General features: G+C 40.1%; 1 protein-coding gene across 2 annotated transcripts in view; it reads right to left on the bottom strand.

Moving 5' to 3' along the window:
• Positions 1–1,703: 1,703 nt before the first annotated feature.
• Positions 1,704–27,981, bottom strand: part of Galphas (G protein alpha s subunit) — a gene marked incomplete at its 5' end in the record, with an annotated part of 133,673 nt that continues 107,395 nt past the window's right edge. Inside the window, 2 exon segments of one of the 2 annotated variants that reach the window (XM_070096490.1) lie at positions 1,704–5,108; positions 26,013–26,229. In XM_070096490.1, the coding sequence (XP_069952591.1) occupies positions 4,962–5,108; positions 26,013–26,229 (364 nt within the window). 2 annotated transcript variants of the gene reach the window in all.

Here is a 27,981-nt window from a genome sequence, read left to right as displayed (position 1 = left end):
AGGTGCCATCTAGAACAAAAACCATTACTCATCCACAGACCTGGCAGCAGAGGAAGAAATCCACAGTACACAATGCCATGGCTGTCCATCTAGATATTGATCCTTTCCTCCCACTTTCCACTGTTCAGTACCGATCCTCTTCCTGTTCTATATTTTTTCTGGTACAATTTCTCAATCATTTTAACAATCTCGTGGAGTCTCCCTGCTTTCTATCTGATGGTCTACTGTAGATAAATGACATGAAACAGAAATGAGTGAAAGCAAAATCAAGCCACACGAAGAATAGACTGACAAAATGGTAAAAGTACCAAAGAATTATCAACAAAAAATCACATAAATGAAATTGTGAGAGGCTCAGTTGCTATGCTGGCAAATTATAAAATAATTTTCAAATGTATGGATGGAGAAATGCTATAAAGGGTGTTTATAACACAAGTTAGGTCAAAACTGGAATATTCAGCAATTGTGCTGCCTGCATCTAAAAACAAACATTGGTAAAGTCAGGAAAGATCCAAGGATGATAGCAACTAAAAGAACATGAGTTATGAGGAAAAAAGCTGAAAACATTAAAGATGACCAGATTTGCAGATAGGAGGAAAGAGGATATATGATAAACACATATAAGCCATGAGAAAAGGTCGAGATTTCTTAGTATCTGCAGCAGGATAACAAGCCAGTTAGAAATTGAGGAAAAGGTGGATCCAAAAAGAGAAAAAAAATTCTTTGAAGGTTGGGTAACAGAATGATTTAAGAGGTAGTAAGCTCCACAATGATTGCAGATTTTCAAAGTCATATGAAAGAATTATTGAAGACAGGACATCACAAGCATAACTGCACCTGTAGCTATAAATAATAGAGAATCTGCATTACCCCTACATCCACAAGATCTCTCCCTTTCCCCAGCTCCTTCCTTGGACTGAACCTGATCGACTCCCATTCCCCAAGAGCTGTACAAATCCCCTACAGGTTTTGCCGACACAGCCTAACACCTAGATGCTATGCTACCTTTCCATAATCTAGCATTGTGCACCTGCCAACCTTTACATATACATCATCAGTAAATGCTAACCCTCAAAACCTATATTGTGTTATATCCCACATTAACATAAAAATTATTTTATCACCAAAGAATTCAAGCCTCAAACCTAAGGCTTCACTTGCCATCCTTCATTACTCTGCCTCCATCCCACCATGAACACTGAAGCTTTTTCCAAGGTGATGGTTTTTGTTCCATTGGTCAGCAGTCATCTTGGGGTATTAAATCCAATTTACTTTTTATTAAATTTCTAATGGAATAGTAAAAGTAATTCATAATATATTGACAGGCATCCAAATTTAATTTGTACTTGAACAGTATTGAAAAAAGGCTAAAATTTTAATAGAGTACACTTATGAAATAAGTTTTATTAATTTAGCTTTTAAAGGAATCCACTGAAGATCATTGAAAGTCTACAGCCTATGTTGCTTTAGATTTATTTCTCATCAAAACTTAAAATAGTTCTCAGAATCTTCCAAATAAAAACCTTGTATGTATGCACATGCACAAACATTTGAACTAGCCATTTTACAATCTTATCTCATACATATCCACCAATATATTTTTATACATATCTCATTTTTATATACAATACATAAATATACTTAACTTTCCTTTCCAAGGAAATAAAGAAAAAAAGGCATTTTGGAAAATGAAAATACACAAACTTCTTGTAAATAAGACATTGTAAATTTATTCACAATTACACAATTTACAGTGACCATTACGCAGCATTTGAATAAATTCATCTGAAATATACTTCTGAAATATATATTTGACGTGCTAGGATAGTAATGTTAACCCAGGATCCGAGTAACCGCTTCCACGTGTTCTGGAGGTGCGGGTGTAATGGAAAGGGCATAAATAGGGGTGCAGGGGCAGGCTGACCTGCGGGGGCAGCTGGGGGTGAGTGGGCCACCAACGCTGGGAGACGAGACAAGTTGGCCGCCCACGGGCAGCCCCCGGGGTGTTGCCAAGCCCTTGCAACTCCATCTAGGCATCTAACTCACAAGGGGGCAGTCGCCCCGACTGGCCTGTCATAGTGATGAGGCCACTGGCCAGCATGTGAGAGCAGGACGAGCGACCCCGCACCCACACCACTCCTGCAGCTGATCTTGTTGCTTCACTGTTAAGGTATGCCTACACTTTAGCCATAATACAAAGCAATACACAGAGCTGGTATACATTAACCAAACACATTCAATTACATAAAATCAGGTAGTCTAATTTTCTGTAACACTTTTTATAGGTTATAACTACACGGGAGGATTGTGACGATAGAAGGGGGGTCAGAATGAAAGATAAATTCTATGCAAAGAATTTTCCTTCCATCTGAGTTGGCTACCTGTTTTGGGCTTGATCTCTACAGGTGTAGTAGCAGGAGCTATAGCCACAAAGGCCTAAACACTACCTGCCACCCAGGAAGAGGGTGATTGATTAGATTTTCCAGGTTTAGAATTAAAGTAGAGAATGATGGGTGAAAAGGGTATGTAAGAAGGATAAGGTGAGGGAAGAATAGGGGTAATGCTCCCTGGAGACTATTGGGTTTGAAGCGCAGCTAAACCAATCTGGTGTTCTAGGCGCACTACACAAGCCGCTAACATAAAACACAAGCTGGTGTTATGCCCTGGGGGCAGACTAAACAAGGGATTTGTACAGGCAAAGTAGAGGGACCACAGCGGTAGCCACCTAACTAAGGTGCGTGGTAAAGATTGCTGGTGGTTGTGGGTAAACAATAAGTTATCATAACCACAAACCACCATTACCACAGCTATCATGTTGAGAGATGGCTGGTAGTGAGGGAGAGGCCATGGACTCCAGGGAGCAGGGGGGCCACGGCACCCTCCCACCAGCCACCAACTAGACTGACCACAGTGACTCACGGCACCAACCCTGCGACAACACCACCACCCGGTGCCGTCCAACTCCTTCGGCCAAACTCACACAATTGGTGCGTTAAACTCACCGCTACACCTATGCTCGCAGCCTAGGGTACAATATTGGCACTTTTCAAGTAAACTTCTTTTTCCCACAAAGTTGTTCATACATCCTCATATTACACATAAAAAAAATCATTTATCAGCATTCAAAGATGTACATTATTTTCATATTCTGTCAAAAACTCCTACATTCAGCACAGTAAAGACAGCAAACCTTACTGCTGTCCAACAATGCACAGCTGACTAATACAGCGTGCAAATTGTGAATTACAGTGAGAGCCCAGCTACAGCAGAAGGCCCCTATGTAGCCCTGAGAAAGCTTAAGTGGTGCCTGCTTGCTATAGCAACTCACACTATTCCTCACAAAAGGAGGGTGGTTTCCACACCCTCCCGTGAGCCAGCACCTCTCGCCTTCTTGCTAGCCAAATAATACAGATAAAAATTAATAGTGGCATTGCATCACTTTCAAGGATTTCAAGAAAGAACATTATCACTTTGTGATATAAACTAAAGTAAAAAAGGGGCAATAATAAAAGTTTTCCTTATAGAAAGTGAAAGGATCAGAAGTGAGAGGTGCCAGCAGTTTAAACACAAGTTAAAAACTACTCAGTAGTGAAATTGGTAAAGCTTTGAGAAACTTATTTGGTTGCAGAACTGATCATTAACTCAGTTATTATAGCACAATTTGGTGGGTTTTAACACAATCACAACTACACAGATAATTGTCACCACTCTACTTAGTTGCACTTATTACTTAATAAATTAAAAAAGTACAAAATAAATTCCTTCTACTTGAGATATCCTCCACAAAGCAAGATTCATGAGAGCAGATCTCTGATGTTGATAGGTAAATAAATAGATAAAACTTATCAAATTGCCATGTCTACAACAAACTGATAGGGCGAAGGGTTGAGCTCATTCTGTGCCCTTCGACATAAATATAGACTCGCATACCACCAACATAATATATATATATATATTATATTATTATATTATATTATATATATTTATAAAATTAGCAAAAAATATGGACACCAAAAGCATGAGACAGAACATTTTTTTGTGAAACAATATTTCTAAATTAAGAGATTTTTAATTTTGCACACAATCAACTGACAATACTCCTAACTTTCAAGATTTGGGCAGTTGCTAACTTGGGGATCAGGAAGTAGGGTACACATGGGAGAACCAAGTGAACCTGGGGAAGGGATGCCCACAATTAGTTTTTTTGGTCAATGGGGCCAGACCAAGGAGGCCAAGTGTGGTGTTGTGGTGGAGAAAAACAAGTTCACCCATAGGAAGAAAAGGTTAGATTGCTTGACAAGGATAAAACACACACAAGTATTCAACATTTGAAACAATTTTGCCTTTGTCATCATAAAAGGTATTCCATTAAAATGTGAGTGTTAAATAAAAAAGTAAAAAACTCTAAATTTTATTTTGCCTTGAAACAATGAAATGAGATTCAGAGTAAGTGTTAGTAGTAGAAGGAACTTCACCATGGAGTACTGTGAAGCAGTCAGTACTCCCTGGTTAAGAAAGGGGGCAAAGATTTTGAGCTTATATTTTATATCACAATATAATTTGTGTAATGATGCAATTAAATGGACAAGAATAGTTCAAGTTCAGGAGGCTGAAAATAATAAAATTATCAAGAAAAGGAAATAGCATTTATCTGTGCTTGCAATTACAGTGTAGCATTCTTACTTAAAAATAATATTTCATAAAAAAAAAGAAAGAAGAGGAAAAGGGTTTGGGGAACAATGTCAGGGATAGTTGATGTTGTGCCACGAATGAGGAGCAGATGAGGTTGTTGTGATCTGGTGGAGACCCCAAGGGACTGAGGAACCTCCTCTGAGGAGACTAGACAAGGAGGGTTACTCTGTGCTCACGGATCCTCCACCCCACTCGGCCCAACCTTTCTGCCTCGGTCGCTCGCACGGAGCGATACTGTTGCCGCCCACAGTACCCACACCTACTGGCCATCACAAAAGTTCATATTGTCTGAGATGCATCCTTTGTATTATGTCCCTGCAGTCGTTGAACACTCGGCGGATGTTTTCAGTGTCCACGGCGCATGTGAAGTGAGGGTAGCAATAATGTTTTCCATCCCCACTGGCTGTACTTATCCTCTGTAAAAAGAAAAAACATAGACAAATATATTTGGAACTAAATAAATGAATAACAAAGAAATACAGTTGTCTGATTTAAAAAAAAAAAAATTTCCAGTCATAGTTAATAGAGTGCATCACAATTTGTCTGAATCGAAGATATTCTATTATGTCAAAAAATGTAAAACACGTGCATCATGACCCACAACAATTACAATAAGTCCATTAACTCTTAAAACATATTAACAAATCTAGTGTATGTATAACTCACAAATGCACATTTGAAATGTTCTGAACATTCCAATTATGTAATATAAAAATTTGCAAATTTGAAAAAACAAAGTTACTATATATTACAGATGAGAAAAAGCTATGTGGTGTGTTGAGGTATCTGTGGAAAGAAAAATATTTATCTATGGTGAAAAAAAAAAAGTCTAAGAGTATTGACCTACAAACACTTATGTGGATGTAAAGAATGGGTTATGAATGTTGCAGCAAAGGAGGAAGCCAGAGACAATGGTCTTGTCATGTATGGTGTAAATATTATGCAGAGAATTCAGTGCGTAGAAAGTTAAAAGCAGTGTGTGACCATCAAGGGTATAATTCAGAGGCCTGAGGAGGGGTTGCTGACTTAGGTTTGGCATGTAAGAAAGATGGAGAGGGATAGGATGACAAAGAGGGAGAGGGTGCATAAACTAGGGGTGGAAAATAGGAGGTAGGGGGGTGGGGTTAGAGAAGGCTTAAATTTTAGGGGCTTCTGCATCTTGTGCATATGTGTTTGATGGGATTAAGTAGTTTTTAATAGACATGATACTGGATGGTGAGCAAAGTAATATTTATCAAGGGTTTTGGGAAAGTGGATGGAAACACAGTACCTGCATTCTGAAGGATTATTATTATTATAATAAAAAAAGAAGCGCTAAGCCACAAGGCCTATACAGCGCTCCAGGGCAGGAAGGAAGCGAGGGCATCAGGTGGCAAAAGGGAGATGGATGAGTAATAGGTTACGGATAACAGCGGGGTAGTGGATGGTGAAAGGGTAAAGGGCAGCAAGAGACTGAACTAGAAAGGGCTGAGGGGAGTGCGAAAAGCATCATCAGAGTTTGTGGAGTAAATCAGTCGTTGTCAAGAAGTCAATGAGAGTGTCAGGATTAAAGGAGGGTCCATCAGCAAGAAGGGAAGGTAAAGAGAGAGTAGTAGAACGAAGACAACGTTGGAGGTAAATTCTGCGTGCTCGTTGATAGAGAGGGCAGTCTAACAGAATGTGGCTAATCGATACTGGAACTTGACACTGCTCACAGAGAGGAACAGGGTGCCTCTCCATGAGATACCCATGAGTAAGACGAGTGTAGCCAATGCGAAGGCGGGAGAGAGTGGTCTCCCAACCTCGGCACTGATGACAAGAAGATGGCCAGTAACCTACGCTTGGTTTAATAGAATGAAGTTTGTTACCGAGCAGAGTTGACCAACGTTGTTGCCAACGGGTGCGAAGGTGGGTAGCTATTGCAGCAAAATAGTCCAGAAATGGAACACCTCGACAGGAAATTGGTAGGTCATGTACTGCTGACCGCGCAGCAGTGTCTGCCTGTTCATTGCCCTGTACGTCGACATGACCAGGGACCCAACAAAAAACAATATCTTTATGTTTGGCAGAGATACGGCGTAGCCAAAGTTGGATAGGGAGAACTAGGGGATGAGATGTATCAAATTTTCGTATAGCCTGTAGAACACTAAGGGAGTCTGAGACTACTACAAATGATGACACAGGCATAGATGCGATACGAATAAGTGCTGCAAGAATGGCATACAGTTCAGCAGTAAAAATGCTAGCTGAAGATAGTAAATGCCCCTGCATGACGCTGTCCGGAAACACTGCTGCGAATCCGACGCCGTCTGAAGACTTAGAGCCATCTGTGTACACAGCGGTGGCATGAGAATGGGAGTGGAAGTGATCAAGAAAAAGAGAGCGGGAAGCCACCGTAGGCAGTTGAGCTTTTGAGCAAGGGAGCGAGAAAGAACAGACCCGAACAGCTGGAACTTCCCAGGGGGGTAGGGAAAAGTGAGATGCTACATGAACATATAAAGGTGGTAACTGAAGGGAAGACAAGAGTGAATGTAGGCGAAGAGAAAAGGGACGGAGCAAACGGGCGGCGAACGAATATAGAATGTCTACTAATATCGGTGACCATTCTATAAATGGAAGGATTGTGTAGATCGTGAGAGCGTACATAGTAGCGAAGGCAATGGGCATCACGGCGATCAGACAAGGATGGAACATTCGCTTCTGTATAGAGGCTCTCAGCAGGGGAAGAGCGAAAAGCACCAAGGCACAAACGTAATCCTTGGTGATGGATAGAGTTAAAGCTAGAGAGAGTAGCAGGAGAGGCTGCGGAATAAATCTGGTCACCATAATCGAGTTTCGATAAAACGAGGGCTGAATGTAGGCGAAGCAGAGTTCGACGATCAGCTCCCCAGGAAAGATGAGCAAGGGTTTTAAGAAGGTTTAGCCGGCTGTGACAAATTGCCTTCAGAGAGGTAATGTGAGGTTTCCAGGATAACCGACGGTCAAAGAGAAGGCCTAGAAACCTGACTGTATCACGTTCAGGGATACGGGAGCCATAGAGATACAAAGGATGATCGGAGATAACAGAGCGTCTAGTGAAAGTAATTTGGTGAGTTTTGGTACTTGAAAATTTAAACCCATGCGTGGTGGCCCAAGTGGAAACACGGTCGACCGCATGCTGGAGAGAAACTGCAATAAGATGACAGTCAGCGCCTGCACAAGCAATAGCGAAGTCATCAACATAGAGTGATGACCAAATATTGGGTGGAAGACTAGAGGCCAAATCATTTATAGCAAGGAGAAAAAGTGTTGTGCTTAGAACACATCCCTGAGGGACACCTTCAGCTTGGACGAAGTCCGGGGAAAGAACATTATTGACTCGAACACAGAAATGTCTGTCAGTTAAAAAGTTCTTAAGGAAGGATGGTAGATTGCCTCGGAGGCCTAAGGAATGGGCCTGGGCCAAAATATTATACCTCCAAGTTGTGTCATATGCCTTCTCAAGGTCAAAAAATATGGCAATAACTGAGTGATTATTAGCAAAGGCATTACGAACATACGTATCCAAGCGTAGTAAGGGGTCTATGGTAGAACGACCCTTATGAAAGCCATATTGACTAGCGGAGAGACTGTTGTGTGTCTCTAAATACCACATTAAACGTCGATTTACGAGACGTTCCATCACTTTGCAAACTGCATTAGTAAGAGCGATGGGGCGATAGTGGGAGGCATCATGTCCTGTAGTACCCGGTTTGCGGAAAGGGAGAACAATGGCAGATTTCCACAGCTGGGGAAGAACTCCTTGTGCCCAAATAAGCTTGAAGAGGTGTAAGAGGACTACAAGGGCTGACCGATGTAAATGTTGTAACATACGAATATGAATGTCGTCAGGCCCAGCTGCCGATGATCGGCAAGCTGAGAGCGTTGCCTCCAGTTCTTGAAGTGTAAAAGGCACATTATACTGTTCTTCTCTGAGAGAAGAAAAGTCCAAGGGTACTAACTCTCTGGCAGACTTTGAGGAAAGAAACGAGGGGCATAGATGGAGCCCTCGGGAAATACGGACCAGATGTGTGCCAAGTTCAATGGCAACGTCGAGAGGGTTTGCTACATCAACACCAGCGACCTGTAGAACAGGAGCCGGGTCAGGAGAGTATTTACCACTCAATTTCCTCACTTTTTTCCAGACTGCACTCATAGAAGAAGCAGAGGTGATGGCGGAAACATAGTCTCGCCAACAAGTGCGTTTAGCTTCACGGATGACACGGCGAGCAATCACACGCAATGTGGATTTTTTGGACTTCTGAGTAGAGGGGCGATTGGTATTTGGTGTCGTACGAGGTCTTGTCGATACTGGGGCTTGTGAGGAAGGACGCGAAGATGTGAGAACAGACTGAGTTGTAGTCGGGACGTCAGAGCCAAGGACAGCAAAAGGATTAGATGCCGTAGTGGCTATGGGAGGGGTAACAACAGAGGAGGCTGCAGAAGATGGGACCCCAGAAGTGGGGGGATGTTTGGAAACACGAGAATAAGAAACACGGGGTAGTCTCCCTTGGAGGCGGAGACGAGTAACTGCCATAGCATAAGGGAGACCTTCTGCCTCTTTGAGGCAACGGATTTCACGTTCATTTAAGTAGACCTGGCAACGGCGGGAGTACGAAGGGTGAGCTTCATTACAATTAAGGCAAGATGGAGGTTGACTGCAAGATGTATTAAAATGGTCGTCGGCACCACAGACTGGGCATTCGGCCATAGATCTGCAATATTTCGCTGGGTGACCAAAACGCCAGCAATTTCTACATTGTTGCGGTGTATCACCTTTCGAACTTGTAACCGATGTCCCGCGACATATACAGAGGATGGGAGTTCTCAGCTGTCAAAAGTTAAACGAGCCACATTGCAAGGGTAACGTCTCCACCCCCGGGCAGGAAGGACATAAGTGTCTACTTTGAGGACTGGGAGATCCTGGAGTTCCAGCTGTTCAAAAATGTCATTGCCACATGACTGGAAATTCTGTTGGACTATGGTATGGGGCAGAATGACAGTACCACTACAAGAATTGAGAGAAAGATGTTTTTCAATAGTGATAGGAGTGGTATCGATATTCGAAAGCAGAGAAAGATCATGAGCTTGGGTAGCATTCTGGACAGTGACGATGCGCGTACCGCTCTTGAGAGCATGAAATGAAATATCTCTACCAACATGACGCAGGAGCGCTTTGCCAATACTATGGTCAGAAAGGTAGGCAGAAGAAGTCGGTCTTAAAGTAAAGAATTTAGTCCATTGTGTGGTCCGAAACTGAGCGTGGAGAGGGAGTGCTTGACGTGTCGGTCTTTTCCGAGTAGAATGGGAAGGTAACGAAGGAGCATCATCAGGAGATTGACGTTGGCGTTTAGGAGTAGGACCGGAGTTGGTCCGGCGTGAAATGGGCGGGCGATTCGAAAATTGCCGTACCGTAGAGGGAGAAGCCGGAAGCATAGTCAAAGGAGAGCGGAGTTCAGACAAATCGAAGGAGTCAGTCGAAGCCCCGGTACCTGAAGCGGGTGAGGAAACAGCACCAGCAAGAGGTACAGGGGCATCAGGAGTGTCCGAAGAGTGGTCTAAACACAAGGCAGGGTCAGAATGGGGTGCGGTATCAAGAAGGGGCCCGTGGGTAGTGGGTTCATGGACTAGGGCTGCCATGGTTAGGTTACTCCTTTGCTTTTTGTTAAGAAAAAAAAAAGAAAGAAGAAAAGAAAATAAAAATAAAAAAAAAAAGAATAAAAAAAGGGGGGAGCGGGGAGGAATAGTTCCCAGGAGGAATGAAAGGGCCGGAAATCTCCCTCCGTGCCCAAGAGGACCTCAGCACCGCTAGTAGCGCAGATGCAGCATGGAACCCGTGCCATACCCTACCCTTCATGCCAGTAAACCAGCAATCCGGGATAGCAACCTCACATCTGCCGAGCTACCTCGGTGGACAAAAGAGAGGGCGGCCGGATATCCGCCACAAAGCATACCTCCTTCGGCCACCACCCCCGGAATCCGAAAGGTGGCTTCCAGAGATACACCCGTCGCCCGAAAGACACCAAAGCTACTCCGGGATACCGGAGAGGGATCGGGACATCCCCAGGCAATCCAGATTCCACGGCAAACTACGCCACCGCCAAGAACCTCAACAGAATGGGATGGACCCCGGTGTCCTTTCCCCTACCTAGGAACTAGCACGCCTGTGGGAGAAATCCCAAAAGCCAAAAAGAGGAAGGGCAAAAGGGACGGGTGGGGAGGAGGAGGAGGAATGGAAAAAGGGGAGGATGGGATAGGGGAGGGGAGAATGGGGGGTAATTAGGTTCGGTCTGAGGAAGAAGACTGACAGGGCTAATTCCTCAGACCAAGAGCCTCTTCACCATGCCAAGGAGCCCCCCTTGAAGAGGCATTCTGAAGGAGCAGTTGGGATATTGCAGTTGGAGAAATAAACTGAATGTGATGTCAGGACACTGGATATTTTTTTTTTTTTGGGGGGGGGGGGGAAGTAGTAGGGGGTTACCCAACCTTCATGAGAGATGGCCACAGATACAACAAAGCGTATAATATTTTATTTAAATTTTTGTCTCCAGATTATATATGACACTAATGTACATGTCAAAACAATCCTCCTTTTGACACAAAACTCATACTTAGATATCACATGATGCATGGCAGGGTTGTCATGAAGGTTAGCAAGTGAGTTTCACACTATATTCGATTATATTATATTAAACAACTGTTGGAGGACAGATGGGCTAGTGAGAGTATAGGCAATGGGGTAGAAGATGCATTTGGTAAGTTTAAGAATATAGTGTCAGAGTGTTCAGCAGAAGTTTGTGGTTACAGGAAAGTGGGTGCAGGAGGGAAGAAGACCGATTGGTGGAATGATGATGTAAAGAGAGTAGTAAGAGAAAAAGACAGCATATGAGAAGTTTTTACAAAGAAAAAGTGATGCAAGGACGGAGTAGTATATGGAGAGGAAAAAGAGAGGTTAAGAGAGTGGTGAAGCAATGTAAAAAGAGAGCAAACGAGAGTGGGTGAGATGTTATCAATAAATTTTGTAGCGAGATTAATAAGTTGAGAAAGCCTAGGGAACAAATGGATTTGTTAGTTAAAAATAGAAGAGAGTTATTAAATGGAGAGTTAGAGGAATCAAGAAGCTGAAGGGAATATTCTGAGGAATTGTTAAATGTTGATGAACATAGGGAAGCTGTGATTTTGTGTATAGGGCAAGGAGGAATAACATCTTTTAGATGAGCGAGGAAGAACCAGTTGTGAGTGTGGAAGAAGTCCATAGGGCAGTGGGTAGAATGAAAACGAGTAAAGCAGCTGGGATTGATGGGATAAAGATAGAAATGTTAAAAGCAGATGGGGATATAGTTTTGGAGTGGTTAGTTTTAATTTAATAAATGTATGGGAGAGGGTAAGGTACCTAGGGATTGGCAGAAAGCATGCATAGTCCCTTTGTATAAAAGCAAAGGGGACAAAAGAGAGTATAAAAATTATAGGGGAACAAATCTGTTGAGTTTTAGGTAGTAGGTTGGTAGACAGCAACCACCCAGGGAGGTACTACCGTCCTGCCAAGTGAGTGTAAAACTAAAGCCTGTAATTGTTTTACATGATGATAGGATTGCTGGTGTCTTTTTTATGTCTCATAAACATGCAAGATTTCAGGTACGTATTGCTACTTCTACTTGCACTTAGGTCACACTACACATACATGTACAAGCATATATATGCACACCCCTCTGGGGTTTTCTTCTATTTTCTTTCTAGTTCTTGTTCTTGTTTATTTCCTCTTGTCTCCATGGGGAGGTGGAACAGAATTCTTCCTCTGTAAGCCATGCATGTTGTAAGAGGCGACTAAAATGCCAGGAGTAAGGGGCTAGTAACCCCTTCTCCTGTATAAATTACTAAATTTTAAAAGAGAAACTTTCGTATTTCTTTTTGGGCCTCCCTGCCTCAGTGGGATATAGCCGGTTTGTTTAAAGTCTGTTGAGTTCTAGCTAGTAGGTTGGTAGACAGCAACCACCCAGGAAGGTACTACCGTCCTGCCAAGTGAGTGTAAAACGAAAGCCTGTAATTGTTTTACATGATGATAGGATTGCTGGTGTCCTTTTTTCCGTCTCATAAACATGCAAGATTTCAGGCACGTATTGCTACTTCTACTTGCACTTAGGTCACACTACACATATATGTACAAGCATATACATGTATATACACACCCCTCTGGGTTTTGCTCTATTTTCTTTCCAGTTCTTGTTCTGGTTTATTTCCTCTTATCTCCATGGGGAAGTGGAACAGAATTCTTCCTCCGTAAGCCATGCGTGCTGTAAGAGGTGACTAAAATGCCGGGAGAAAGGGGCTGGTAACTCCTTCTCAGGTATAAATTACTAAATTTAAAGAGAGAAACTTTTGTTTTTCTTTTTGGGCCACCCTGCCTCAGTGGGATACGGCCGGTTTGTTGAAAAAAAAAAAAAAGGGCCCTAGACAGGGATGTGTGATGTCACCATGGTTGTTCAATATATTTATAGATAGAGTTGTAAATTAAGTGACTGCTCGTGTGTTGACAAGAGGTGTGGGGTTAAAAGATAAAGAATCTAACACAAAGTGGGAGGTGTCTCAATTGCTCTTTGCTGATACACTGTGGTTTTGGGAGATTCTGAACAGAAGTTGCAGAGGTTGGTTGATGAGTTTGTTATGTAAAAGAAGGAAATTAAAAGTGAATATAAGAAAGAGTAAGGTGATGAGGATAAAAAAAAAAATAGGTAATGGAAGATTGGATATCAGATTGTAGGGAGAGAATATGGAGGAGGTTAATGTATTCAGATATCTGGGAGTGGACATGTCAGCAGATGGGTCTAAGAAAGATGAAGTGAATCATAGAACTGACGTGGGGAAAAAGGCAAGTGGTGCACTGAGGAGTCTGTGGAGACAAAGAACTTTAACCATGAAAGCAAAGAGGGGTATATATGAGAGTATAGTTATACAAGTGTTATTGTACCAGAGTCAGAAATAAAAAGCCAGGTTACTAGGATCCCATGGTAGAAAAAGTGTTATGCTTAGATTCCACTCACATGACAGGAAAAAAGACTTAATTATTGCATCTATTAAAGTAAAGAAAGAGGTATACATAAACGAGTGTCTTACCAAAAAACGTCAGAACCTCCTTTATAGAGTCAGAAAACTTAAGCGGGAGAATAATGACACAATACACCAATGCTTCACACGAGATGGGAAAATTCTTGTTAGGAAAACAAATGTAGGTCAACTGTACACAATAATGAACGAGAATGATCTATCACGATTTCTCAGGGATACTAATCTTACAGAGAATAACTAAACAATGTCCAACCTAAAAGCCTACGTAGTGTAGTGAATGTTTTGCTCCATTATTGTTCAAATTTCATTGTACAATCTCTTAGTAATTAAATAATCAACTACCTCATTTTGTGATTTTACTAGTAAGCATAAGTCACCTTATGTAATTTTCTTATTTACAATTGTTTGCTTAAACATTAGCTGAATTGATACTTTCTCTGTCCATATTATTACCTCATATTTTTTAAATACTATCAATTGATATTACTTACTAAAATTAATAATTATCATTTTTACTATAATTTCAATTTACTCTTAACATTTTTGACATTTAATAACCATTACTTGTCTAATTACCTTTACCTATTTTAATACCACATTTACTATCTTAGAGTACTCTTAATTACCTTGTGCTGCCATATAACCTCTAGTATAACTACCAGTGCAATATTGAATGAAATAAACATTACTTTTTCACTTTTTTGTAATCATTATTACTTACTAAAATTTTATTAAACACCATATTTACTACCAGTCAATTTTACTTTTGTACATTAAACATTATTTTATACTTCCCATAACATTTTGTTGCCAAATTTTCAAGTTTGTATATTCAACTCCAACCTTTATATTATCCTTTGTACCTGTCTACCATCTTACTATCATATTATAACCAAGACATTACCCTTGTTATTTTTTTACTATTATTCTTTTGGTACTTTAATTGTGAATTATATTTTGTCAATTTAAATCTAGTTATACTCATGATCTTGTCAACAACCTATACCAGACTCTAGTGCAATTGCAAGTACCATTTCAATTTGTATTTTTATATTATAAGTTTGTATTATAATTCCTACTCTAAGATTGTTTTCATATCTTAGTGACTCTATTGTGTGTGCAATTAGTGTATTTTTCAATTATATTATTGTTCAAGACCCTTAACTATCTTTTGCTAACTAGTACCAACTACCTCATATATTTTTTTTTCTACTTTTTTTATTCTTTTGCTACCTTAACTTGCATATTTTATCTTGTCAATTTAAATCTAGTTATACTCTAATTCTTGTAAACAACTTATATAACACCTTAGTGCAATTACAATTGAGAGTCTTGTGCCTTTTTTATATTATTAGATTAAACTCAGTTGTACTATAGTCAATACCAAATTCATTATATTAGACCATATTGCAATTACTAGTGACTGGTGCTACTTTTAATTTGTATTGTTATATTATTAGATTAAATCTAGTTGTACTATAGCTCATTCTAGCTCAAAACATAGACTCCACAAAAGTCATTATATTAGACCTTAGTGCAATTATTTGATTACCACTTTATTGTTCACCACAACTTATATTAGTCCCTTTTATATTATAATTTTATATTATAATTCTAACTTTAAAGAATTACCTTTAAAGTACTACCTACTATCATATTCCCAAGCTCCATTATTTGATCATCACTTTATTTGTTCACCACAAATTATTTTAGTCCCTTTTATATTGTCTCCTTTATTTTAGCTTTAAAAAACTACCTTAGCTCATAATTTTTACATTTGTTAAATAATTCAGGTGCTAATTTTTTTTTAGCTTTAGAATATTTACTTTATTTTTTACTTAATTCTAACTATAGATTCACTACAAATCTTATGATTACAAGCATTGATCCTGATACTAACCTCTTATTTAATGACTTAAATGATTCAAACAGTTACTGTAATTACTACACAGCAGATCAAAGGCACTTCTCAGAGCTAACAACAACATAACTATCTTTAACTACAATATCAGATCTTTACACAAGCATTATGATGACCTCCTAGCATTACTAAATTCCTTGCATGCCAATATGTCCATCATTACACTAACTGAAACCTGGTTAAAGCCTGATACTACAGATGTCTATGCCATTCCTGGTTACACAGCCATACACAACTGTAGGCCAGATCAACAAGGGGGTGGCACTGCTATATACTACTCAGACCAACTAGAATGTATCACTAATACTTGCACAAGGGATGAACATGGGGAATATATAATAGCTAAATTCAAATCCAAATACCTACAAAAACCTCTCACAGTGATAAACATCTACAGAGTTCCACAATCAAACATTAGCCAATTTAGTCAAAACCTAGGAAGTATGATAACTGATGCACGCATGAACAAAGATCACTTACTACTCTCAGGTGACTTCAATATAAATCTCCTGCAAGACCAGGATCCACACGTTACTGAATTCACAAACACAATGAGTAACTGCATGTTGCTACCAACAGTAACAAAACCTACAAGAGTTACAGAGACTAGTGTTTCCCTACTTGACCACATCTGGACCAACACCATATCCCCTTTAAAATCAGGCATAATTACAGATAATACCACAGACCACTACCCTACTTTCCTCATAACAACTCTTGGTAAAATACCCCAAGACACTACTAAAGTCACCTTCAGACTTCACAATGAGGCAGCCATTAATAACTTCACAACAGCAGTAACAAACATTGACTGGCACACTGAGCTAGAAATCTATACAGATGTTGACGAATGTTTTAATAATTTTCTAAAAAAGACCCAATACCTTTATAACAAGCACTGCCCTAAAAAAACTAAACAGATGACAGCTAAGAGACTGAACAGTCCCTGGCTAACACCCAGCATTCTTAAATCCATAAATACAAAACACCGATATGAAAAACAGTACAGAATGGGTCACATAACCAGAGACCAAACAAAACGTTACTTGTCAATCCTAACCAGCCTGATAAGAAGGGCAAAAAAATTGTATTATGAGAACAGATTATCCAACTTACGAGGTGATATAAAAAAGACCTGGAAGACCCTATCAGAAATTCTGGGAACAAAAAAGATATCACGACATAGCGAAATAAAATTAGCAAAATCAGATGAACCCCAACTCCCACCAACAGAAACAGCAAACAGACTCAATGATTTCTTCTCCACTATAGGTCAAAACCTTGCCAATAAAATCCCAAGCTCAGATACCCCACCAAATGACTACCTCACTGGCAACTACCCGAACACACTGTTCCTAGCTCCGACTAACCCATACGTAGTCTCCCTTATTATCAACGCACTGAAAAACAAGGCAGGAGATTTAAATACCTTACCACCCTTTATATACAAAAAAGCGTCACAAGTACTATCACCAATCACTGCAACACTCTTTAACAAATCCATTGAATCCTCCACCTTCCCTACAGTTCTCAAAATAGCAAGGGTCACCCCGATCCATAAAGGAGGAGACCAAACAGAGTTGAATAACTATAGGCCAATATCCAATTTACACCCTCTCTCAAAAATCTTCGAAAAATTAATTCATAAACGAATCTACTCCTACCTCATCTCCCAAAACATTCTCAACCTCTGCCAATTTGGATTCAGGCCTAATAAAAATACTAATGATGCTATTATACACATGCTAGAACATATATACACTGCAATAGAGAAAAAAGAAGTCCCACTGGGGATCTTCATTGACTTACGTAAAGCTTTTGATACAGTTGACCATGACTTGCTCCACGTAAAATTGTCACACTATGGTATTAGAAGGCACTCCCTCAACTACCTCAAGTCTTACCTCAGCAACAGAAGCCAATATGTGTACGCAAATGGGGCAAGCTCTTCCGCACAACCAATTACAGTTGGTGTCCCACAGGGAAGTGTCCTTGGCCCTCTTCTCTTTCTCCTATACATAAATGACCTACCAAATGCTTCGCAATTACTCAAACCCACACTTTTTGCAGATGACACTACATACGTCTTCTCTCACCCGAGCCCAGTCACGCTAGCCAATACTGTAAACACCGAATTACAGAAAATATCTACCTGGATGAGGACTAACAAACTTACACTAAACATTGACAAAACCTACTTCATTCAGTTTGGTAACAGAGCTACAGATGTACCTCTTAACATAACAATAAACGGATCACCTATCACAAAGATAACAGAGGGAAAATTCCTAGGAATCCACCTCGATAATAGACTCAAATTTCATACACATATACAACAAATTTTTAAGAAAATCTCCAAGACTGTAGGCATACTATCGAAGATACGGAACTATGTTCCACAGTCAGCCCTCCTGGCCCTTTATCGCTCTCTTATTTACCCCTATCTCACCTATGGAATTTGTGCATGGGGATCAACAACAATAAACCCTTTGACTGTCGCAACCCCCAATCCTGAGGTGTCTCCTGGTGTCGCAAAATTTAAAAAAAAAAATATTATTTTTTCTTATGAAATGATAGAGAATCTTTTCCCGATTGTAATGACACCAAAAAAACGAAATTTGATGGAAAACTGACGGAATTATGCTCTCGCGAAGTTAGCGACCTCGGCGCTGTTTACAAATCGGCGATTTCACCCACTTTGAGCCCTATTTTCGGCTAATTCCATTGTTCCAGTCGCTCAAACTCATAGCTATTTCTTTACAACTTCATTTTTTCTATCGATTGAATACAAGAAACTGCCCATTTACTGATTTCAACTACCTAATAATGTGGTCAGAAATTTGCAATTTGGCCAATTTCACGAAAACTAAAAAATATGACAATTTCAAAATAAGGTCCAGAATGAACAATGCAGACATTCCTGGCTCTAAAATAACATTTTCTTTGTGCATCAGTCACGTCTCCAGGCCCTTCTGATATTACTCTTGCTTTCTATTTTGAATTTTTATTCAAACAAAAAATATTAGACTTACTATTATGCAGACTACTGCAATGCTGTAATAACTGTATAAATAACATCAACCCATTCATGACTGCATATTAGAATGGCTAGTTGGACATTTATTGGGCAATGGCATCATTTGTTTACTTTTGAACATTGGCAAAAATCAAACATTTTCCCTACTTTGAGCTCCATTTCTAGGTTCTTTTTATAGTAAAATCAATCAAAATCACCTCTATATCTGTAATATGTTTTCCATTCTATCAAATGAGACCAAGAAAACGAGAATACAACCATAAATACTATACGAAAATAGACCACAAAGTCGGCATTTTAATTAAAAAAAAAAACGGTCGGAGTTTTTTTTTTCTCATTATGCACTGCGTGCTCCAGGATTTTTTTCATATGGTGCACACTGACCACACAAACCCATTCTCTCACATGTGGGCCTACCAGCTTTCTCCTGCTTGATTTGAAGCCGCTAGAATTTATGAGTATATATACGTCAAACACGGCACCTCGTAAAACGTATATATACGGCCGCGACAGTCAAAGGGTTAACCATCTCAGACCACTAATTACCCAACAAAAGGCTGCAGTTAGAATGATAACAAATTCTCACTACAGGCAACACACTCCACCAATATTCAAAACACTCAACCTACTCACCATACAATTTTTTTTTTTTTTCAACAAGTCGGTCGTCTCCCACCGAGGCAGGGTGACCCAAAAAAGAAAGAAAATCCCCAAAAAGAAAATACTTTCATCATCATTCAACACTTTCACCACACTCACACATTATCACTGCTTTTGCAGAGGTGCTCAGAATACAACAGCTTAGAAGCATATACGTATAAAGATACACAACATATCCCTCCAAACTGCCAATATCCCAAACCCTTCCTTTAAAGTGCAGGCATTGTACTTCCCATTTCCAGGACTCAAGTCCGACTATATGAAAATAACCGGTTTCCCTGAATCCCTTCACTAAATACAGTGGACCCCCGGTTAACGAACTTTTTTCATTCCAGTAGTATGTTCAGGTGCCAGTACTGACCAAATTTTTTCCCATAAGGAATATTGTGAAGTAGATTAGTCCATTTCAGACCCCCAAACATACACGTACAAACGCACTTACATAAATACACTTACATAATTGGTTGCATTTGGAGGTGATCGTTAAGCGGGGTCCACTGTATTACCCTGCTCACACTCCAACAGATCGTTAGGTCCCAAGTATCATTCGTCTCCATTCACTCCTATCTAACACGCTCATGCACGCTTGCTGGAAGTCCAAGCCCCTCGCCCACAAAACCTCCTTTACCCCCTCTTTCCAACCCTTTCGAGGACAACCCCTACCCCTCTTTCCTTCCCCTATAGATTTATATGCTTTCCATGTCATTCTACTTTGATCCATTCTCTCTAAATGACCAAACCACCTCAACAACCCCTCTTCTGCCCTCTGACTAATGCTTTTATTAACTCCACACCTTCTCCTAATTTCCACACTCCGAATTTTCTGCATTATATATTTACACCACACATTGCCCTTAGACAGGACATCTCCACTGCCTCCAACCGTCTCCTCGCTGCTGCATTTACCACCCAAGCTTCATATCCATATAAGAGTGTTGGTACTACTATACTTTCATACATTCCCTTCTTTGTCTCCATAGATAACGTTTTTTGACTCCACATATACCTCAACGCACCACTCACCTTTTTTCCCTCATCAATTCTATGATTAACCTCCTCCTTCATAAATCCATCCGCCGACACGTCAACTCCCAAGTATCTGAAAACATTCACTTCTTCCATACTCCTCCTCCCCAATTTGATATCCAATTTTTCTTTATCTAAATCATTTGATACCCTCATCACCTTACTCTTTTCTATGTTCACTTTCAACTTTCTACCTTTACACACATTCTCAAACTCATCCACTAACCTTTGCAATTTTTCTTTAGAATCTCCCATAAGCACAGTATCATCAGCAAAAAGTAACTGTGTCAATTCCCATTTTGAATTTGATTCCCCATAATTTAATCCCACCCCTCTCCCGAACACCCTAGCATTTACTTCTTTTACAACCCCATCTATAAATATATTAAACAACCATGGTGACATTACACATCCCTGTCTAAGACCTACTTTTACCGGGAAGTATTCTCCCTCTCTTCTACACACCCTAACCTGAGCCTCACTATCCTCATAAAAGCTCTTTACAGCATTTAGTAACTTACCACGTATTCCATATACTTGCAACATCTGCCACATTGCTCCTCTATCCACTCTATCATATGCCTTTTGTAAATCCATAAATGCAATAAAAACTTCCCTACCTTTATCTAAATACTGTTCACATATATGCTTCAATGTAAATACTTGATCTACACATCCCCTACCCACTCTGAAGCCTCCTTGCTCGTCCGCAATTCTACATTCTGTCTTACCTCTAATTCTTTCAATTATAACCCTACCGTATACTTTTCCTGGTATACTCAGTAAACTTATTCCTCTATAATTTTTACAATCTCTTTTGTCCCCTTTCCCTTTATATAAAGGGACTATACATGCTCTCCGCCAATCCCTAGGTACCTTCCCCTCTTTCATACATTTATTAAACAAAAGTACCAACCACTCCAAAACTATATCCCCCCCTGCTTTTAACATTTCTGTCATGATCCCATCAGTTCCAGCTGCTTTACCCCCTTTCATTCTACGTAATGCCTCACGTACCTCCACCACACTTACATTCTGCTCTTCTTCACTCCTAAAAGATGGTATACCTCCCTGGCCAGTGCATGAAATTACCGCCTCCCTTTCTTCCTTAACATTTAAAAGTTCCTCAAAATATTCTCGCCATCTACCTAATACCTCCCTCTCCCCATCTACTAACTCCCCTACTCTGTTTTTAACTGAAAAATCCATACTTTCCCTAGGCTTTCTTAACTTGTTTAACTCACTCCAAAATTTTTTCTTATTTTCATTAAAATTTCTTGACAGTGCCTCTCCCACTCTTTCATCTGATCTCCTTTTGCACTCTCTCACCACTCTCTTCACCTTTCTTTTACTCTCCATATACTCTGCTCTTCTTATAACACTTCTGCTTTGTAAAAACCTCTCGTAAGCTACCTTTTTCTCTTTTATCACACCCTTTACTTCATCATTCCACCAATCACTCCTCTTTCCTCCTGCCCCCACCCTCCTATAACCACAAACATCCATACTTATTATTGCACCTATTACATACATAGAACACTTAACTCTGATATTAACCCTCCCCTCAAACATCTCCTTGCCAACCTCAACAGAACACATGACCATAACACAAGGCACAGATCACTCTTTGATGTTCCTCGTGTCCATCTCACGCTATGCAAAAACTCAATGCACATAAAAAGCCCTAAAATCTGGAATTCATTACCTGTAAATATAAAAGAAACACTACCTGTTTATAAATTCAAGTCTCTTCTCAAAGATCACTTACTCACTCAAAACCAAATAAATACTGAATAACTGAACCTTATAAATTGTATATCCTATATGTTACTCACAATTATATCACACAAATGTTAAACCTAGGACCCAATCTAACTTTATTATTTTTTTAAATACACTACCTAACAGAATACTCCATTCGACTGAATGTACAGCAATGCATGCAACCATATGACCTGTCTTTGTAATACTCATTTGTGCTTTATAGTTATCTTTTTTTTTTTATCATCACACTGGCCGATTCCCACCAAGGCAGGGTGGCCCGAAAAAGAAAAACTTTCACCATCATTCACTCCATCACTGTCTTGCCAGAAGGGTGCTTTACACTACAGTTTTTAAACTGCAACATTAACACCCCTCCTTCAGAGTGCAGGTACTGTACTTCCCATCTCCAGGACTCAAGTCCGGCCTGCCGGTTTCCCTGAACCCCTTCATAAATGCTACTTTGCTCACACTCCAACAGCACGTCAAGTATTAAAAACCATTTGTCTCCATTCACTCCTATCAAACACACTCACGCACGCCTGCTGGAAGTCCAAGCCCCTCGTACACAAAACCTCCTTTACCCTCTCCCTCCAACCTTTCCTAGGCCGACCCCTACCCCGCCTTCCTTCCACTACAGACTGATACACTCTTGAAGTCATTCTGTTTCGCTCCATTCTCTCTACATGTCCGAACCACCTCAACAACCCTTCCTCAGCCCTCTGGACAACAGTTTTGGTAATCCCGCACCTCCTCCTAACTTCCAAACTACGAATTCTCTGCATTATATTCACACCACACATTGCCCTCAGACATGACATCTCCACTGCCTCCAGCCTTCTCCTCGCTGCAACATTCATCACCCATGCTTCACACCCATATAAGAGCGTTGGTAAAACTATACTCTCATACATTCCCCTCTTTGCCTCCAAGGACAAAGTTCTTTGTCTCCACAGACTCCTAAGTGCACCACTCACCCTTTTCCCCTCATCAATTCTACGATTCACCTCATCCTTCATAGACCCATCCGCTGACACGTCCACTCCCAAATATCTGAATACATTCACTTCCTCCATACTCTCTCCCTCCAATCTGATATCCAATCTTTCATCACCTAATATTTTTGTTATCCTCATAACCTTACTCTTTCCTGTATTCACTTTTAATTTTCTTCTTTTGCACACCCTACCAAATTCATCCACCAATCTCTGCAACTTCTCTTCAGAATCTCCCAAGAGCACAGTGTCATCAGCAAAGAGCAGTTATCTGTTTACAATAATGTTTATAGTTATCTGTTTACAATAATGTTTTATCACTGATTTCATCATTGCTTAGTTAATCTTAAGTTAATTTTAAGCCAGCCCACAATGCTATGCATATAAGTGGCTTTGGCATGCTGTTCTTACCTGTATTTTTTGTACCCGCTTTGGCATGCTGTTCTTACCTGTATTTTTTGTACCTCTGCTTGTATGCTTAAATTACTATATAAATAAATAAAATAAATACCAATGCTATTGTATGGGTGTGAGGCATAGGTGGTGAATGTTGCAACAAGAAGGCTGAAGGCAGTGGAGATGTTATGTTTGAGGGCAATGTGTGGTATGAATTTAATGCAGGGAATCCATAGTGTGGAGATTAGGAGGTGATGTGGGATTACCAAAACTTTTATCCAGAGGGCTGAGGAGGGGTTATTGAGATGGTCTGGACATGTAGTGAGGATGGAACAAAATGGAATGACCAAGAGTGTATAAATCTGTAGTGGAGGGAAGGCAGGGTAGGGGTCGGCCTAGGAAAGGTTGTAGTGAAGGGGTAAAGGTTTTGTGTGCGAGGGGCTTGGACTTCCAGCAAGCATGTGTGAGTGTGTTAGATAGGAGCAAATGGAGACAAATGGTTTTTAGGACTTGACGTGCTGTTGGAGTGTGAGCAGTGTAATATTTATGAAGGGATTCAGGGAAACCAGCAGGCCGGACTTGATTCCTGGAAATGGGAAGTACATAAAATGTTGGCACTCTGAAGGAAGGGTTTCAATGTTGCAGTTTTATAACTGTAGTGTAAGCATGCCTCCGGCAAGACAATGATGGAGTGAACGATGATGAGAGTTTTTCTTTTTTGGGCCACCTGCCTTGGTGGGAAATGTCTGATGTGTTAATAAAAAAATATACACATATACAGTGGAACCTCAAATTTCAAACCTATCGCTTATCGAACTCTTCAAAAATCAAACGCTCTTCTCGAACCAACTTTGTCCGTTACTAAACTCGCCCCTATTTTCGAACTGCCGGGTACCAGACCTGTCTGGCAGCCCGCTCTGTCCATGTCCCCGCACAGGCGCCATGAGCCAGTCTGGTTTAGTTGATGCTTGAGTAAACACTAACCTGTGCTCTCACTCAAAAATTTTGTGATTATTTCATTGTGTTTAGTGCTTGTGGGACTGTGAAATAAGCTACCATGGGCCCAAAGAAACTTGCTAGTGGTACCCCTGTGGTAAAGAAAGTGAGAAACACCATAGATGTGAAGAAGGAAATAATACAGAAGTACGTGAGTGGTCTGAGACTTGTTGAGCTTGCCAAGATGTATGGAAAAAACAAGTCGACCATCGGTTCTATCCTGGCAAAGAAAGAACAAATCAAGGAAGCTGATGTTGTGAAAGGGGTTAATATGCTAACCAAAAAAAGACCACAGACAATCGATCAGGTTGAGAAGTTGCTGCTGGTGTGGATAAAGGATAAAGAGATGGCAGGTGATAATGTTTCATTGACCATTACTTGCAAAAAGGCAAGGAAGTTGCATGCCGATCCAGTACAGAAAACTCCTGGAACCAGTGCTGATAGTGAATTTAAGGCCAACAGAGGCTGGTTTGACAGGGAAGGGAAGTAACCCCAAAGAGGGTTTTGATACCTCAAGTCTTCATGGAGGGGGATTCTCCTTCCAAACACTAACCCCAACTCCCTCTCTCCTCCTCCTTATCTTCCAGACGCCATCACCAATCTTCAATAAAGGTTAGTAAAAATGTTATTTTGTATATTTATTTACATTTATTAATACATAACTAAACACTACATTTGTTGTATGTAAAACTGTAATTAATCTCTATAAAATATATTTTTTTGTGAATATTTTTGGGTTTCTGGAACAGATTAATTGTATTTCCATTATTTCTTATGGGAAATATTGCTTCACTTTTCACTTTACGAATTTAGAACTAGCTCCTGGAACGGATTAAGTTCGACATTTGAGGTTCCACTGTACAACAAAATGCATAGTTAAACATTACAATATTTACACAATGTAATTTACAGTATTTATATACTGTATTGTTATTTATAGCATTTGAGCAGGGTAATATTTTGTGAAGGGATTCAGAGAAACTGGTTAGCCGGACTTGAATCCTGGAGGTGGGAAGTACAATGCCTGCACTTTAAAGGTGGGGTTTGGGATATTGACTGTTTGGAGTGACACCTAAACTGTCATATCTGGGCACCTCTGCAAAGGAAGTGATAATGGTGAAAGTGTTTCTTTCTTTTTTGGGTCAACCTGCTTTGGTGAGAGACGGCCCGAGTGTTGAAAAAAAAAAATTGCAGCATATTTGTAGTATTTACAATGACTTGTCAACATTTTCGTTAATGTTACGTTAGTGTGTAAAGACCACAACAGTAAATGATATTACACAAGTCTATAACACAGTAAAACAAACCTAAAACAAAATAAGTGAATTATCAAAGCATTCAAAAAATTATCAAATGATACGTATGTACTACCCAAACAAACATGAACTATAATTTTCCTTCAATAATATAAGTAATTTACACGACATCCTGACAGCATCTGTCCTTGGATATAAGTAGATTAACTTACTAGAAATTCGTCCCTGATGAAGTACTTTGCGCGTACCACTTCTGGATCTTCCCCAGGTTCAACACTGGCATCTAATGGGGTCTGGTAACGGGAAAAATCGGGGAAATATTCTTCCAGCTTACTCTTGCCTGCACGGATCTTTTCTGCCAGCAGGTCTTGTTTATTTAGAAACAAGATGACACTTATTGTGCGTAGCCACCTGAGAAAGACATTAATACTATAAAGCAATTTACTATATGCTGTAATTCACACCATTCTTTTACATCATTACAAATAATCATGATATAAATACCAATGACAATGAATTATAACTGTCTTTCTGCAGTAAACATGTGTCAAAACTCATATTTACTCAATCACTCACTGAAATTGAAGTAATTATGTCACTAAGAGTACACAATTAATCCATGCATAAGAGACTGGAACTTCTAAGAATGCCTTGGTCCAGCTGAAACCATTAACTAGTCGCATCATTGTAAAGTGAAGGGAACCAGCATATATATATACGAGAGTGGGCGAGGCCAGGAGTATAGGAACAAGAGGAGGAGGGAAGAGGAGAACAACAATGAAGAAGAAAGAACATCATGTAAGTACCAGGTAGATTACTATGGATCATTTGGTCCATTAATTCACCTGGACCACACATGACAGTATCATGCAAATAATGGGTATTATGATTCCCCTGAATCACTTATAAAACACTAACAAAAATATACACACACACATAAAGAAAGAAATAGCAAGAATACTTTCACTATCTGGTTAATGTCCCATATTATAACTGTTGGTGACCTCAACCAACATCTTCTACAGAGGGATTTAACATGAAAAACTTTCTTGATTTTCCTACTCAGATCTCTGGCTCCTCCCTTGAACCAGTAGTGAGTCATCTGAAGGCATAGTCACTGGCAAACCCCCTTAGCTATGTAGGATCATCTGGTCACAAGGCTGTCTTTATGACATTGAAGATTCTAACAGAACGAGGTGAAGAATAAACATGAAAAACCTGGCTGTGGGAAAGTGGGAACTGGGAGGCTCTTTGCTCAGAGCTCACTGCCTCTGATTGGAAAGCTCTTCTCCAAGGTGATGTTGAAAACCAAGTCAATGCCTTCACTAAACATTTCCCAGTGGGCCTTGGTCAAGGACCAACAAGGTTATTCACCTGATAAAACCATTCCACCTCTAAACCAACAGGATGGGACTGTCTCTACCAGAAGTCAGGAGAAAGCTGACCTTTTTGCTGCCCAAGTGCAAGTTTGTGACCTAGCAAGGTGGTTACCTTTGATGGCTGCAAGAACTGTGTCAATTTTGTCAGAGGTGACAATAAATTAGGATGAAATGTATTTTCTTAAATCCTTGGACCAACAAAAGGTTGTGGGCCCAGATAAGGCGAGCCCAAGACTGCTCAGTAGATGTTATGGCCAGCTAGCATCACCTCTAACTTGCATCTGTCAGCATTGCCTAGCACAGTGCAAATGGTCTTCTCTATACAAAGAGGCAAATGTAGTCACTGTTCACAAAACAAGAAGAGCAGAGTGGAAATCAGTAACCACAGATCACTGTCACTCCTGTCAATCACTGGCAAAATTCTTGAGGCAATAATCTCACATCAGATGACAGTATTTTTTGACTACCCTTCACTTCTTGGTGACTGTCAATATGGTTTCAGTAAAGATCAGTCTGCTGCTGATCTGATGACCTCCCCACTATGTGGCACTAGTTGTTGTAGGCCTTCTGTAGTGCTCCTATTAGGCTCCACTTCTTGATCTTTCACCTGACTTGTTGCAGAATGTATCATAAAAAATACTGTGTTCTCATGTTTTGTCTGCACTTCATAAATCACTTGTCAACACTGAAGCCTTACTTCTGCATTATAATCAGAGAAGTGTTTTTGAATCACAATATTTCCTAGTTTCATTTCTACATATGCTCTCCACCTCACTGTTATGGTGAGAAAGCTGGACTTTCA

Source organism: Cherax quadricarinatus, chromosome 53, assembly GCF_038502225.1.
Source record: "Cherax quadricarinatus isolate ZL_2023a chromosome 53, ASM3850222v1, whole genome shotgun sequence".
In the NCBI taxonomy this organism is placed as follows: domain Eukaryota; kingdom Metazoa; phylum Arthropoda; class Malacostraca; order Decapoda; family Parastacidae; genus Cherax; species Cherax quadricarinatus.
The sequence above is the reverse complement of the archived record's forward strand: the minus strand, read 5'-3'. Positions and strand labels throughout refer to the sequence as shown.